This window comes from Sarcophilus harrisii, chromosome 2 (genome assembly GCF_902635505.1).
Source record: "Sarcophilus harrisii chromosome 2, mSarHar1.11, whole genome shotgun sequence".
NCBI classification, from domain to species: Eukaryota; Metazoa; Chordata; class Mammalia; order Dasyuromorphia; family Dasyuridae; genus Sarcophilus; species Sarcophilus harrisii.
Window position 1 is genome coordinate 333,103,639 of NC_045427.1, and position 14,661 is coordinate 333,118,299.

The following is a 14,661-nucleotide window of genomic DNA, read 5'->3' on the forward strand; positions in this document are numbered from 1 at the left end:
TAATAATCTCCAGTTTATCCTTTATGTACTTAGTTTTCTGTTTACATTTTGTCTCCCCAATTAAGACTGTAAAGCTCCTTGAAAGCAAGAATGTCTTTTGCCTTCCTATGTACCTCCAGTCTTTAAGACAGTGTCTAGGAAATAAGCACTTAGTAAATGTTTAACAACTGATTATGAATTTTAATAACCACCTGAATGACATCCACAGTTACTACTAAGAGATGGAGCCAAGATGGTGGAGTAAAGGCAGGAATTTGCCCAACCTCTTCCCCAAATCACTCCAAATTCTATTAATTAGTGAATCTAAAAAAATTTAGAGAACACCCAAAAAGATGGAATAAAAACACTTTCCAGCTGAAGGCAACTCAGATCAGCAGAAAAGGTCTGTGATGCCAGTCCCAATGCAAGCTACACCAGCGCAGCCCCAGCCCCCACCCTGGCCCTGGCACCAATGTCGGCGAAGCAGGACCTCTGAATCAGCAGTGATGCTAGAAGCTTCTGGACCTCTCAGCCTGGGGGACATCATGGAGAACCTAGAAGGTCTGCAGAGAGAGGGTTATTGGCAACAGGTTGGGAGTCCGGTGTGCAGTCCCAGTATAGGCCATACTAAAGCATCCCTGGCTCCAGCACTGGACCATGGCATCAGCAAAGCTGAACTCTGTTGATTCCCCACATTACTTATAACTTACAGATACTGTAGGCTGGGGACACTCCTAAAAACTCCAGGGCAGAAAAGAATGCTGTGATCAAGTTCTCAGAAGAATCTCTGAAAACAGCTACACAAAACCCCTGAAGCTTAGGACAGTGCACCCTCCACCCTGGAAACAGAGTCCTACTTTAATAAAGAGTTAAAAGCCAAGTAGTAGGCTAGGAAAATGAGCAGAAAACAAAAAAAGTTTCTGACCATTCCAAGTTATTATGGTGACAAAGATCAAAACATACATTCAGAAGATAACAAAGTCAAAGCTCCTTCATCTAAAGCCTCCAAGGAAAATAAGCATTGGGCTCAGATTATGCAAGAGCTCAAAAGGGATTTTGAAAATCGAGATAAGAGGAAAAATTAGGAAAAGAATTGAGAATAGTGCAAATGGAAATGTAAAAAGCTAATGAAGAAAAGAATGCCTTAAAAAGCAAAATTGGAAGATAAAAAAGGAGGTACAAAAGCTCACTGAGGAAAATAATTCAGTTACTACTAGATTTCCTCATCATACAACTATGGGAACCCCACCTACCAATGGAGAGCTGGGAGGAGTGAATCTGCCCAAAAAATGTTGAGGAGAGGGCTTTTTTCTCCCATATGAAGCAAGTGGTTACTAATATTTTTACTGATTTGGTCATAGTCTGATAAACATTGATGATGACATTTTTCTCTATTTCAGAATGTCAGTGGTAGTCATTTTTTATAAATTTAAATTATTGAATTATTTTGATCATATAATGTTGGTTAAAATGTTGAACAAGACAAGTCCAGAACCTTATTTTTTGTCATTTCTTGGGACTCCCCCTTTTTATTCCCCTGCAGTAAATATCCATCAATTAAACAATTATTTCTAGTAACTCTTCTGTGGCAATTAGAAATTCATCTGCTACAGACATGAAATCTAGCCAGTTTCATCATTCTGAAATAATTTAATCATAACAGGATGTTCTCAATTACACCAGTACTAAAGTGATTCTATGAACATAATTGATATGAGTTTTCCCTTCAGTTTTGTAGAGCTCAATTCATTCCTGCCTCCTATAAATTCATCATGGGTTTTTCCTCGTTTTCTTTTTTCTTTTTTTTCCTCCTCATTTTCTTGGAGTAAAACCATCTCAATGGCCACCACTAACTATTTACCTTCTAACAGTAAGTGCAACAACCTCTGCTGTTTCCTTAGCAATTTGAGACGTTGAAGACCTGAAAAAGAAAAACTGTTAGCACAAATCTTTTTGATATCATCAAATGGCTAAACATCAGAAACAGATATGATTTTATCAATGTAAATGAAATTTTAAAAGATGCATTATAATCTCTTTCTTTTAGCATTGTATCTCTTAAGAAACAATATACCTTTTTATCTGACTGTGCTGATGTGGATGTGCTCCTTAAGAACAAAAACTATCTCACCTCTTCTTTTTGCATGTCCTAGCTCAAATCACATTGCTTTATTTGTATGTAGTAAACACTTAACAAATACTTTTTCATTAATTATAAGTCTAATACCTAGCAGAGTTCCTGGAATGTTATACATTTCTTTTCTGAGATCCTTTAAATCAGTGAATCTAATTTTAGTGAATTAGTGAATCTAAACAAATTTTATAGAACACCAAAAAGATGAAAGCAACTCAGAAAGTCAGCAGAAAAGGTCTATGACACCAGTCCCAGTGCAAGCTATACCAGCACAGCTCCAGCCCTGACTCCAATGTCAGTGAAGCAAGACCTCTGAATCAGCAGCAGTGCTAGAGGCTTCTGGACCTCTCGGTCTGGGGACATCAGGGAGGACTGATTTAATTTAATTCTTTTAAGTACTGCAGCCTGCTTGTGCCCACCCCATGAATCAGCCATATAATATTACTAGACAAATATTAATATCTCCCCCCCCAAAAAAAAAAAAAAAAATACTGTTTTTCCAAAGAGAAGCTTGGATTCACTTTGCAGTTTTCCCTGGGCAGTCCAGTCTTCTTTCCTCTCAATTTTGACTCTCTGAGTTATACCTCCTCTTCGGAAAGTTCTATAGGTTATCTAATTGCATATCATAGTTTGGGGAATTTTTATTCTTTCTTTATTCTTTCTTCAGTTAAAACTATGTAGATACTTAGGCCAAAATTGTCTTGAGAAATAGTGGTATATTCCAAGGCTTGATAACTTTGACACAATGTCATCTGCAAACAGGAAAATGTGAAGAGTCTCACCTTTCTGTTCTTCACTTTCTCTTGGGTCTCCTTTTTCAACTTGCACTGTCTTGAATTTCCTTTATAACTGAAGTGAAATTGTTTGACAGCTATATATCCTCTCATTTAAATCTTCAAATGATAATAATGCTCAGAGAGAATGCTTTTCTATCTCTCAACATCAGAATTCCTTCTACACTGCAGTTTGGGCATTGACTGGATATCCTTTGACCTGACTAAGAAGGAAAAAACAAGTAAGTCATATATGAAATACTTGAAAGATGTAGTGAATATAACCAGATGTCTTTAAAAACATTTTGACTTTTTATATTTAAATATACTTCAACTAACCATCCGAATTACCCAAACACAGGTGATGCAGCACCCAACTGAAGGAGGCCAGGTTCTGAACCTTTGTAGCAACATCAAGGAAGTCACTACTAAAGTAGCTGAAATATGGATCTTCTCTTTGTCTAGTCAACCAATAGATCATGATGACAGCACTATTCATTCTAGCCAGAAAATCAAATCCACAGGTGAGCTTTTTTTACCACTTTTTTTTCCTGACTCAGCTAATAAGTAATGGGTTACTTAACCACTCTCTTTCATCACATTTCAAATCATGAATATGTAAGCATGAGGTATCTACTTCTAAGACAAAGGAAAAAACCCCAGCTAAAACATGAACTGGGCATAATAGAACCCTGCTAATGTATGACTACTGTATCATAATAAAAATAAATAAAAGAGGTGATCCATCTGAGTCTGATGTTTAAGTGACATTTGATCAGGAAGGCAAAAGGTTCATGATACTTAAAAATATCATGGAGAAAGAAATAAGATGTGACTCATTGACTATAAAACCCTATATATAGAGGGAAAGTTAGAATACAGCTCTACATACAAAACAAGTGTATTCATAGATATTAACCTGGAGCTATTTAAGCTCAAAATATTATTTAGATAAACCTGATTTTCCAAAGGAAAATTCCAGGTTGATTCATCCTGTTTCCAGCTACTTTCAATTTAACCTGTTGTTTATATTCTCCCATTGATGTCAGAGGCATTGGCCCTCCAGTACCCAGAACCCCTAAATCTTTTATCAATGTTCCTTCCACAAAGAAGCTATTCAAACTATTAAAGGCTTCCCCTAGATATTTTTGTAGCTCTTAGGTTATTCTCCATTCATGCTAAATAATTCGCCTGCTTCCTTTTTCAGTCATATATTTCAATAGGGATTTCCCTTATTCTACAAGCACATAAGTTACTTGTGGAAATATGTTATCACCTACTTTTTCTAGTACATGCAAAATATATTTGTGATGCTTTAAGATTCAAAACAATATGGCACCATAGCGGTAAATCATTTAATCAATCAGAAAGTATTAAGATTACTATGCTAGGGGCAGCTAGGTGGTGCAGTGGATAGAGCACCAGCCCTGAAGTCAGGAGGACCTGAGTTCAAATCTGATCTCAGACACTTAACACTTCATAGCTATGTGACCCTGGGCAAGTCATTTAACCCCAATTGCCTCAGCAAAAAGGAAAAAAAAAAAAACCATTAAGGCAAAAAGACAAAATAACCTTAACTCAAGTAATTTCCATCTCTCAAGGGAAAAAACATATATATATGGAATGGAGATAGGGATTGAACCTGTATTTTCATTTGTATAAAGAATTTCTCCTGAGTGAAGAAATTCCCTCCATCAGTGGTGGTTGGAAAATTCTCTGCACCTGATTGTCTTACAGAATTTCGTAAACCACTGAGAGGTTAAGTAACTTAACCAGAGTCACATAATGTATGTAATTAGAGTGCATAAAGGGTAGCTCTCTGCCTACACTATCATGCTGCCTCTTACAGATTTACAGAATAACTATATGCACACTAAGAATGAATTCAATTCAGCATAGCAAAGGAGGACAATAGCATTTTAGTGAAAACAGGTATCATGTAAAAAGCAATATGTCAGCTATTGCCTGAAATAAATTATGGATTTAGTGACAGAGAGCTGAGTTTGGACTGCTTCCAGGATTTAGATAATACCCTAAACAAAGGCACATAATAAGGTAATGAGAAAGACAGCATGACCTTCTGAAAAAAAAGCTGGCCTTAGGAATCAGACCAGGGCATAAGTTCTGCTTCTGATACATCTTAGAACAGTAAATCTAGAGATAACCTTTTTCTAGAGTGCAACTTTATGCATTTATAAAGCAGTTACTGATTGGCATAGATGGAACAATTTCTTTCCAGGATATTTGTGGCACCAATGAAATTACAGTGCTAGACAAAGAAATAATAGTAATAAGGTAATCACTGAAAAGAGTGATTATACTCTACTTTTTCTTCTACTCCATGAATAGAGTAGATGAAAAGCTATGTACTCTGCAATTTTTATCCAGTATTTGTTGGAGATGTATTTATTAATATAAGAACATTCTTGAGAAAGAACCAAACTGGCAAAGTTTCCTGTGCTATTTGGAATTGTCATTACACAAGAATTTTCCATCATAGTAATTATTATTATAATAATAAAACAGAAGATAAGACGTCATAGCAAGATGACAATGGTACAAAGTTCAAGATGTTAGTTATTGGATTTATTTGAACTGAGCAATAATAATATTAGTGTCACTTGACCCTTGGAGAAATGTCCTTTAATCATTCAATCTAAGCATGAGATATTGTTTTTAATTAGATTTAACCAAAGTATGGTTTAGTATGGTTACACCACTCTGATCTTAATTTCATGAAACCTGGGTTCCTACATGAACTGAGTCATCAATTATCAAAAAAAAAAAAAAAAAAAAAACCCAAAAAACTGATTAGTTCTGTGATAAAAATGAAATCAAGGGCTTCATGGTAGGACTTTACCTCCTTAACATTGATAATAGTTTTTCCATTTAATCAGGAACAAAAGCTTCAGAAAAAGATGCTTGTCATAACATTATTTTTCAGTTTTCAAAAGAAGACAAAAAAGCTTTTCTATAAGGAATCTTAATTTTTTATGTTGTGGACATCTTTGGCATTTGTATACAGCCTATGAATCTTTTCTCAGGATAATGTTTGTTGCCTACATTCATAATTGAAGGAAGTACTAAATTTCAATTAGATGTAAATGAAAATGAAAATGTAATTTTCTCCCAGTAGTATTAACACACTTCCTGAAATTTATTCATGCAGATTCCTTAGGGGTCCATGGATCCCTAGTTAAAAACTCCCACCTTAGCATATATGTTTCCACAGTTCGACAGGAAATGTTATATGATGAGTTGTTGGAAGAAAAACTCAAAGATTGCATTTTGATATGCACCCCCCCCAAAAAAAAAAAATCACTGAAGGCATGGCAGAATTTTTTGCAATTTTTATTCAGTTTTGTAACTGTTAAAAAAAAAAAAAATCTGCTGTAGGAAATTGTCTTTGAAAGCTTGATTTCCCATCTTTAAATCCCCAGTATTTGACTCAGAGGAGCTGCTTAATGAATTCTTGCTTGCCTACTTAATTGATTCTTATATTTTTTAAAGTACATTTATTATTCATTTATTTATTTATAACTAATTAAAGTAGTTCCAAATTCTATCCTACCTTCCCCCATCCATTGAAAAGACAAGAAATATATCAGTTAAGCATGTAAAACCATGCAAAACAGATTTCCACGTTAACCATGTTACCAAAAATTAAAAAAGACAAGAAAAGACAAAAAAAAATTCTGTTTCAATTTTTATTCAGACTCCATCAGTTCACTCTCTAGAGATAAAAGAGCAGTATTATTCTTCATAACTCCTTTGGAATTATGTTGGATCATTGTCTTGATTGGAATAACTAAGTTATTCAAGGTTAATAATTGTACAGTGTTGCTATTCCTATGTATAATGTTCTCTTAATTTTACTTAACCTCTCTTTGCATCATTTCTCTCCAGGTTTTTTGGAAGTTATCCCACTTATTTCTTACAGCATGGTAGTATTCCATCACAATCATATACTATTTGCAACTATTCCCCAATTCATAAACATCCCTCATTGGAACCTCAAAATTATTTTAATTTGCATTTCTGTAATCAGTAGTGATCTAGAGCATATTCTCATGTGACTATAAGTAACTTTTAATTTTGAAAATTGTCAGTTTGACCGCTTATTAGTTGAGGACTGATTTGTATTCTTATAAACTTGACTCAGTTTTCTCTATATTTGAGAGATGAAGTTTTTTCAGAGATACTTGCTGTAACTTTTTTTCCCTAGCTGCCTGCTTTTCTTCTAATCTTGGTTGTTTGCACAAAAATATTTTTAATTTAACTTAGTCAAAATTAACCATTTTATACTTCCTATTATTCTCTCTTTCTTCATCCTTTTCTATTTTCTTTCCTCATCCATAGATCTGACAGGTAAATTATTCCCACTCTTCTAATTTGCTTATAGTAGTGCCCTTTATATCTAAATTATGTATCCATTTTTGCCTTTTTTTTGGGGGGGGGATTGATTTAAAATACTGGTTTCTGCCACACTGTTTTCCAGTTTTCCCTGCAGTTTGTCAAATGGTGAGTTCTTTTCCCAAAAGTTTGGGATTTGGAGTTTTACCCAATACTAAATTACTATAGTCATTTATTATTGTATATTGTGTATTAATCTATTCCACTGAGCTAACACTTTATTTTCAGCAAGTATCAGTTTGATGATTATTGCTTTGTAATATAGTGTGAAGTGTGATACTGCTAGGCCATTTTTCCTTCACATATTTTTTCATTCATTCCCTTAATGTTCTTGACCTTTTGTTTTTTCAAATGAATTTTGTAATTATTTTTTCTAACTACATGAGATCATTTTTGGTAGCTTGATTTGGTATAGCATTGGATAAGTAAATTAATTTAGGTAAAATTATATGTCTCCCCCTGAGTAATTAATATTTTTCCAGTTCAAGTCTGACTTTATTTGTGTAAAAGGTATTTTTTAATTGTGTTCCTGTGTTTGTTTCAACAAGTGGACTTCCAAATATTTTATATTAAATATATTTAAATGGACTTTATCTTTCTTTGACTACTGAACTTTATTGGTAATATATAGACATGCTAATGATTTATGTGGGCTTATTATTTTATATCAGGCAACATGAATAAAATTGTTAATTGTTTCAAATAGTGTTTTGGTTGATTCTTTAAGCATGCCATCATATTATCTGCAAAGAGTTATAGTTTTGTTTCCCCATTGCCTATACTCTAATTTTTATAATTAACATTTCTAATACAGTAATGAATAATAGTGATGAGAGTGAACATCCTTGCTTCACCCCTGATTTTACTGAAAAGATTTGTGACTTGTTCCTTTTAAAAGCAATGCTTGCTAATAGTTTTAGAGGAATACTACTTATCATTTTAATGAAATTGCCATTTATTATTATGCTTTGTATTATTAATAGGAACGATTATTGTATTTTGTCAGAAATATTTTTCTGTATCTGTTGAGATAATCCTGTGGTTTTTGTTGGTTTTGTTATTGATTTGTTATATTAAAAGTTTTCTGAATTGAATTAGCCCTGTAGTCCTGATATGAATTCCACCTGGTCATAGTATATGTTCTTTGTGATATATTGTGGTAATCTCCTAGCTAGTATTTTGTTTAAAATTTTTGCATCAATATTCATAAAGAAAATTCATCTATAATTTTCTTTATCTATTTTTGCTCTTCCTGGTTGAATTATCAGCACTATATTTGTGTCATGAAAAGAATTTGTTAATATTCTTTTCTTATTATTCCAAAGAGTTTATATTGTATTGGAATTAAATTGTTCTTTACATGCTTGGTAGAATTCACTTGTGAATACCATTTGGTCCTAGGAATTTTTTCTTAGCGAACTCATTGATGGCTTTTTCAATTTCTTTTTTTTCTAAAATGAAACTATTTATTCTAATTCTTCTTCTGTTAATCTGGGCAGTTAAATTTTTTGGTAAATATTGATCTACTTGTATTGTCAGATATATTTGAAAATAAGTTAGCATTATAGCTTCTAAAAATTGCTTTAATTTCATCTTCATTGGAGGTATACTTTACCCTTTTCGTTTTTGATACTGATAATTTTTTTAATCATATCAGTGGTTTATCTATTTATTGTTTTTCTTTTTCACAAAACCAGCTCCAAGTTCTATTTATTAGTCCAGGGGTGGTTTTTTTGTTTTTAACTTTCATTTTTATGCATTTTGCCTTTGATTTTCAGAAATGGAAGTGGAAAATGGAAATATTTTATTGTTTAATTGGAGAGTTTCTCATTTGTTCTTTTTCTGGTTTATTTAATTGCATGTCCAGTTTATTGCATTGCTTTGCTTTTTTATCTAAATGTTTAGAGCTATAAAATTCCCATTAAGTACTGATTTGGCTGCATCCCATAAATCTTTGCATGATATCGCATTCTCCTCAATAAAATAATTGTTTCTTTCTATGATTCATTTTTGAGCCACTTATTTTTAATAATTAGATTATTTAGTTTCCAATTTATTTTTAATATATCTTTTCATGACCTTTTATTGAATGTAATTTTTATTGCATTGTCTAAAAAAGATGTACTTAATTTTTCTACTCTAATAATGATCAGTTTTTATGAAAGTTCTATTTACAACTGAGAATGAAATATCCTTTCTATTTTCATTTAGTTTTCTTCAGATATCTTGTCATACCTAACTTTCCTCATTCTATGATTCTCAGTATCTTTCTTATTTATTTTATGATTAAAATTATCAAGTTCTGAGATAGGAAAGTTGAAGTCCCCCATTAGTATCGTTTTACTGTCTATTTCCTCCTTTTCCTTTAAAAATTTGAATGTAATGCCATTGAATGTTATGCATATGTATTTAGTATTGATGTTGCTTCATTGACCTTGGTTCTTTTAAATAAAATGTTAATTCCCTGCTCATAACCTTTAAATCCATTTTTGTTATCATCATCATTTTTTGTGAGATCATGATTGCTACTCCTATATTTTTTACCTCAGCTTAAGCATAATAGATTCTGCCCCAATCCCTTATTTTTGTTCTGAATGACATTCTGTTTCAGGTATCTTTCTTGTAAACCACATATTGTTTGATTCTTGTTTCTCATTGATTTTATTTCCTCTTCTGTTTTATGGGTAAGGTCATTCTATTCACATTCACAGTTAAAATTACCATATATTTTCTCCTCCATCTTATTTTTTATCTTGTTTCTTCTTCTCTCTCTTTTTACCCTCTTTCCTCAAAAGTTTATTTTGCTTTTAACCACTGCTTCTCTCAATCTATCTTTCCTTCTGTTAGTCCCAACCCTCTATGCTCTTTTCCTCCTACTTTCCTAGATTTCTATATCCAACTGAGTGTGCATGTTATTCATTCTTTGAAACAATTCTAATGAGATCAAGAATCAAGGTTTGTCCAACATGTCACCTCCCTTATTTTCCCCTCAACTATAAAAGCTTTTTTTGTGCCTCTCTTTTATGTGAAATTATTTTTATTGTTGCTGCTGCTGTTCAGTCATTTTCAGTCAGAGCTAATTCTTTGTGAGCCTATTTGAGATTTTCGTGGCATAGATAACAAAATGATTTACCAGTTCCTTTTCTAGATCATTTTACAGATGAGGAACTGAGGTATACACACTTAAATGACTTGCCCAGGATTATACAGTTCTTTAAGTGTCTAAGGCCAGATTTTGAACTCAGGAAGATGAATCTTCCCAAATCTAGGCCCTTATACTCTATTCATGTGCTATCTACCTCTGCCCTAAGATGATTTTACCCATTCTTCTCTCTTCTCCCTTCCCTCTTCTAGTACATCTAACTTGCCTCCCTCCCTTTTTTCTTGGTCATCATTTCATCATATTCAAATCACACTTATCCTTCTAACTGTCCTAAAACTGATAGAATTGTTAGGAGTTGCAAGTATCATCTTCCAATAATGGAAAATAAATAGTTATCATATTAATTCCGTTATGATTTCTTTTTCATGTTTATTTCTTTATACATCTCTTGAGTCTTTTGTTTGAATGTTGATTTTTCTATTTGGTTCTCTTTGTTTTTGTTTTTGTTTTTGTTTTTCCCCATCAGTAATACTTGAAAGTCCTCTATTTCATTGAATTTTTTTTTTCCTATGAACACTAAGTAGATTATTCTTTGTTGTAATTCTTGGCCTTTTCCTTCCAGAATTTCATATTCCAAGCCTTTTATTTCCTTTAATGTAGAAGATGCTAAATGTAGTATGCTCTTGATTATGGCTTCTTGATATTTGATTTGTTTGTTTCTAATATTTTCTCTTTGACCTGGAAGCTGGCTATAATATTCCTGGAAGTTTTCATTTTGGGATCTCTTTTAGGAATTGTTTTTTTCTTTTGCTTTCTATTTTTCCTGGGATTGTGAGCTGTCAGGGCAATTTCTCCTTGTAATTTCTTGAAATATAATGTCTGTTCTATCTTTTTTATCATGGCTTTCAGGTAGTCCAATTACTATTTTTTGGTCCAAATATTCTTAAATAATATCTCCTTTATTTTTCCAGGTCAGTTGTTTTTCCAATTAGAAATTTCATCTTCTTCTCCCCTTTTTGTTCTTTTGGCTTTGTTTTATTGTTTCTTGATGTTTTGTGACGTTATTAAGCCTTCCATCTTTATCTCTTTTTTCCTATTTGGACTTTTTAAGGATTTTTTTTCCTTGGTGAATTTTTGTACCTCTTTTTCCATGTACAAGAGTAGGGATATACTTTCTTCATAAAGCAGTCCAGTCTATCTCCCTTTCATTCTTGTGCTTTTATGGTAAGAATAAATATAGGCAAAATTAAAAGCAGATAAGATAATACATGGATAGTAAGTAAGATGGTATTATGTAGAGGTTAGTATTTCAGATGTGGCTTGAAGGAATTAGAGATTCAGTTAGAGGAGATTGAACAGGAACTTATTCTCCTGATGCCATTTTCCACTGTGAGTCTCACCTTTCTCCTAACACAACTTGTTTGTCTTCCCTCTCTTATTCCTTTCTGCCATCATTCTTCCCACCATCTTTGCTGAGTGTTGTTTAGTAGAACTACATCTACTTGGGACTTTTAAGTTGACCACTTTCCCCACTGGCTGCCTCTGAATCCTTCCCTCTCAGTAATTTTTGGGGGTTACCCAGTGCAAAAGCACCTTGAAACATAATTTTTTTCTCTGTACCATCTTTTCCTTCACCTCTTCTCAAGGGTTGTCTGGTAGTACAGGCACAGTCCCTTCTACTAAGCCTTTTGATGACTCTCTCATGCAGGTTAAGGTTCTTTTCTGTTTCTTGCTCATTTTCTTGCTTTCCCTTTTTGTATTACTTATTTTGTGCCTTTTATGGTTAAGCTCTGCTCTTGGGATAAAGGGGGTCCTGATCCAAGCTTCCTTGTGCATCTCTGAGTCTTTGATTACAGGGCTCCTTGTGTTTGCAGCGGGTATCTTTGCCTGCTCTTTCCAGGAAACAACCTGGTTTCCCAGAATTTGCCTTCTGACCTGGGACTCGAGGCTGCCCTACTGATCTGTTCAGCTACTGAGTCAGGACTGAATGTCTCAGTTGCTGATCTGCTGTGATTAAGACTATCACTGACTTTCTTAGACTCTGTCTGAACTGGGCTGAACAATCCTTTTCACCCCAATGAGACTGATCTTTCTTGAAGCTTTTACAGTCTATTTTGATCTGCAGGGTGGTTTCATTCCATCAGACTGTGCTCAGAGATATGGTTTCATGTGGTTTTTGAGGGAAACTGGGAGAGCTTGAGCATCTTTCTGGCTTTATTTCACTATCTTGGCTTCACCCCCAGAAGTTCTCTTGGCTTCCTATTTGCTTTCCTTCTGATACTTTCTTCTTTGAGTGCTCTTAGTATGAAGCAACTTAGATTGGTCTCATGCCAAATTTTCTTCGCATTTTTCACTTCCACTTCCTTGCTCTAATCTCTCTTTTAAAAGAATTTCTTTTTGAGTGAAGTATTTGGAGCTATAAAATTTTCCCTAAGAACTGTTTTATTGAAAAAAAAATTTTGGAATATTATCTCATTGTTTTTATTAGCTTTATAAAAACTATCTCTCATTTTATTTTTTTGCCCCAGATTCAGTTTTGTATCTACTTTGCCCACCTAGTTTCCTTATTTTTCTTTTTCTCCCCCTTTAAAAATTTGCTATCAGATTTCTGAGAAAATGGATATAATGGGAAATGTTAAGTGATAGAGAAACTATTAGATAGCAGTACAAAATTATTAACAATGATGATGAGGTTATTGCAGTAGTCTAAGCAGGAATTGGTAAGGACATAAATACGGATGGTGGCCATGTGTTTTAGGAAGAAATAAATACTAGCAATTAAAAATAACAAGTTCAGATTTATAGGAATACAAGTCATTCCTCACTACTGACTAGAGAAATCCAAATTAAAGCAACATTGAGGTATCATATCACACCTGTCAAATTGGCTAATATGACAGAAAAGGTTAATGACAAATATTGGAGAGAGTATGGGAAAATTGAAATACTAAGGAAAGTGAAACACTGGATCTGATATTCTGGAGAGTAATTTGGAACTATCCCAAAGGGCTATAAAATGTGCATGTCCTATTGATCTAGCAATACCACTACCAGGTCTATATCAAAAAGAGATCATATAAAGAACCCATATGTACAAAAATGTTCATAGTAACTCTTTGTGATGGCAAAGAATTGGAAATCATGGGGATGCCCATCAATTGGAGAATGACTGAAGAAATTGTGGTATATGAATGTGGTAGAATACTATTGTTCTATAAGAAATGATAAGTAGGCAGATTTCAGAAAAATCTGGAAAGAGTTACACAAACTGATGCTGAATGAAGTGAGCAGAGAGCTGAACTGGGAGAACAGTATACACAGTAATAGCAACATTGTGTGATCAACTTTGAGAGACCTTACTCTTCTCATCAGTGTAATTTTCTAAGATAGTTGCAAGAACTCATGATGAAAAATGTTATCCATATCTAGAGAACTATGGAGTCTGAATGCAGATCAAAGCATACTATTTTCACTTTTTTATTTGTTTTTTTTTTTTCTATTTCATAGTTTTTTTTCCTTTTTTGTTCTGGTTCTTTCACAACAATTAAGTAGAGATATGCTTAATGTGATTTTATATATATATAATATATATCAGATTGTTTACCATCTTGGGAGTGAGGAAGAGAAAGGAAGGAAGGAGGGGGAAAAATGGAAATCAAAATCTTATAAAAGTAAATATTGAAAACTATCTTTACATGTAATTTGAAAAAATAAAATAATATTAAGTAGGGATAAAAAGGAATAACTCAGTTCAGAAGAAGAATAAGTTATATTTCATATATGTTGAATTTGAAAAGGCTTCACAAGCACCAAGTGGTAATGTTCATTCATTTGGTATATAGAGTTGGAACTCATCTACAAAATATGATGGTGGTTGAAATCACCACAACTGTTGAGATCATCAAGAGAAAATATAATGGCAAAGAAATGAGAGGAACAAGGATAATCTGTTGGGGAACAGAGGTACCCAGAAGACTGAGGAACAGTCTTGACAGGTGGGAGAGAGCAGTGTCATGAAAGCCAAGGAGGAGATAGTATCTAGAAGACATTCACAAGTATCAAAAACTGAAGAACCCTTGTGAAGGTGAGAGGCTGCAGAGTAGATAGAATCAGAAGATCTTTGGTTCTGGGATCAGAGTATTTGGGTTCAAATCCCATCTTGGATGTTGAATAGTTTTACTACTTTAAGCAAATCAGTTTCCTCTCTTAAATCCATTTTCTTCATCTTTTAAATAAGAAAATTGTACAAGTTGGATTCT

At 33.4% G+C, this 14,661-nt stretch overlaps 1 protein-coding gene across 8 annotated transcripts in view; it reads left to right on the forward strand.

Annotated features, from left to right (window-relative positions):
- PACS2 (phosphofurin acidic cluster sorting protein 2) overlaps positions 1-14,661 on the forward strand; it is a 364,749-nt gene that overhangs the window by 156,831 nt on the left and 193,257 nt on the right. For 7 of the 8 annotated variants that reach the window (XM_031952885.1, XM_031952883.1, XM_031952888.1 and 4 more), the window contains one exon: positions 3,248-3,410. In XM_031952885.1, the coding sequence (XP_031808745.1) occupies positions 3,248-3,410 (163 nt within the window). Of the gene's footprint in view, positions 1-3,061; positions 3,129-3,247; positions 3,411-14,661 lie in introns of those variants that run through there. The other variant, XM_031952887.1, reaches the window with a different exon arrangement.